The 1,762-nt window shown below is 59.5% G+C and overlaps 1 protein-coding gene across 1 annotated transcript; it reads right to left on the reverse strand.

Moving 5' to 3' along the window:
• Nucleotides 1-552, reverse strand: LDBPK_040760 (nascent polypeptide associated complex subunit-like protein, copy 2; the record flags this gene model as incomplete). The annotated part of the gene is made up of 1 exon (XM_003858090.1): nt 1-552. A coding segment is annotated over one exon (552 nt), but the record flags the coding sequence as incomplete, so codon positions are not given.
• Nucleotides 553-1,762: the final 1,210 nt, after the last annotated feature.

A 1,762-nucleotide genomic window follows, 5' to 3' on the forward strand; every position in this document is an offset into this window, starting at 1 on the left:
GTCCTCCAGCTGCGCCTCGCCGAAGATGACGAAGGTGTTGGTGCCAGGGAAGCGGTACACCTCTGGCTGCACCATGGCGAAGGACAGGGAGCCAACCTTGCGAATGGTGACCTTCGTGATGTTGGGCTCCGGCTTGAGGCCCATCTTGGCCATGGCCTTGGCGTAGCGCTTCGACTGCTTCGCGTTCTGTGGCACCTCAGCCGCCTCGAGCGTCGGGATCTCCTCGTCGGCCATCGCCGCCGCGTTCTGGGCCTCCTCAACGGACATGGTGATAGAGAGTGTGTGGTGGTGGTGGTGGTGCGCGCGTGATGCTGTGCTCGAAAAGGAATGTGAGTCGATGCAAGCCTGCAATAAAGCGTCGACACACCGACCGGCACATGCACCAGGCGCGTTCATGAAAGGGATGCGGCAAAGGAGAGAAAGGATGAAGCGGGGATGAGAGCGGGGGGGGGGGCGGCGGTGGAGGAAGACGCTCAGCATGCACGCGCAAGTGAGTGCTTCCTCACCAACATGATCGCGGAAACAAACAAAGGCGGAACAATACATACGCATACATGCGCACAGACAAGTGTGCCGCAGTTGCACTTCTTGATTCGATTACCCTTGCGCTTCGTGATCGATGAGCGGCATGGGCGCGGCGGGAGGGGGGGGGAAGTGCTATCGAGGAGGCAGAGGGACATGCGAATGCGCGTGACTTTCTCTTTCTCTCTCACGCACACATCCTCTCCCCCTCTTGCATGTGGTAGCTCGATGAGATAGGCGTTTACGCAAGCTGCTGCTGCTCAAACGGTTTTCGTTTTTTTCTTTCAGGAGAGAATTTCGTGGTGGCAGCTTATGTATATATATGTACGTGTGTACATGGGCTACCTGCGCGGTGCCTGTCCTCCTCCTCCTCATGCTTAGGTTAGACTTCTTAAGGGAGTTGTGATGGCGGTGCGCGCAAGGCGTGGGCCATTCCAGCTGCGGCAGCTGCGTGGGGAGAGAGAGACAGGAAGGAGGTGAGAAGGGCAGACCAGCAGACAGACACGGACGTACTTGTTCGCTCCTCTCCTCCACCTCTGCCGCGCGCACGCACTCCGGTGCGCTCTCGGCCCTTCACGAGGAGCGGGATCGTGAGGGGGAAAACAGAAATGGAGAGAGGCGGCGACAGCGGAGGCTGGCACTTTAACTTTTCTAAACCGAACAGGAAGACACGCGCAAGGCAAACACAGATACGAGAAGGGAGACGGAGACGACGAGGAGGAAACGGCGCGCATGTCCCACAGGACCCGACGAACACGCGCACGCAACTGAAAAGAGCGAAGAGATGAGCAGCACCGGTACGTGCCTCTCGCCGCGATTTTCGCCTTGTGCACGTGCGCGCCCCCCCTTGCCCGCCTTGTCCTCGGTACGCATGCCCAACGACGCAAAAGGCGACCTTCACCTTTTCTTCGCGTGCCGTGCAGACGTTGGACATGTAGGATATCGCCGACGGATGCACTGACGCGTCTGCGTAAGCATGTGTCGATGCGCGCCTGTGCACAGGAGAGGTCATCGGCAGCGCACGGCCGCCTCCCACCTCTTGCGTTCCCATCGGCTCTACATGGTTAGCTCCATGATGGTGTTGACGATGTCGCCGTTGTTGTTCTTGAGCGCCTTGATGGCCTTGTTGCGAGACACGTTCGCCTGGCTCATCACCACGTTGATCTCCTTCTCGTCCAGGTCGCCGGCGTCCACCTCCTCGTCGTCATCTTCCTCCGCCGCCGGCACAGATGCAGCGGCG

This window comes from Leishmania donovani, chromosome 4, assembly GCF_000227135.1.
Source record: "Leishmania donovani BPK282A1 complete genome, chromosome 4".
Taxonomy (NCBI): domain Eukaryota; phylum Euglenozoa; class Kinetoplastea; order Trypanosomatida; family Trypanosomatidae; genus Leishmania; species Leishmania donovani.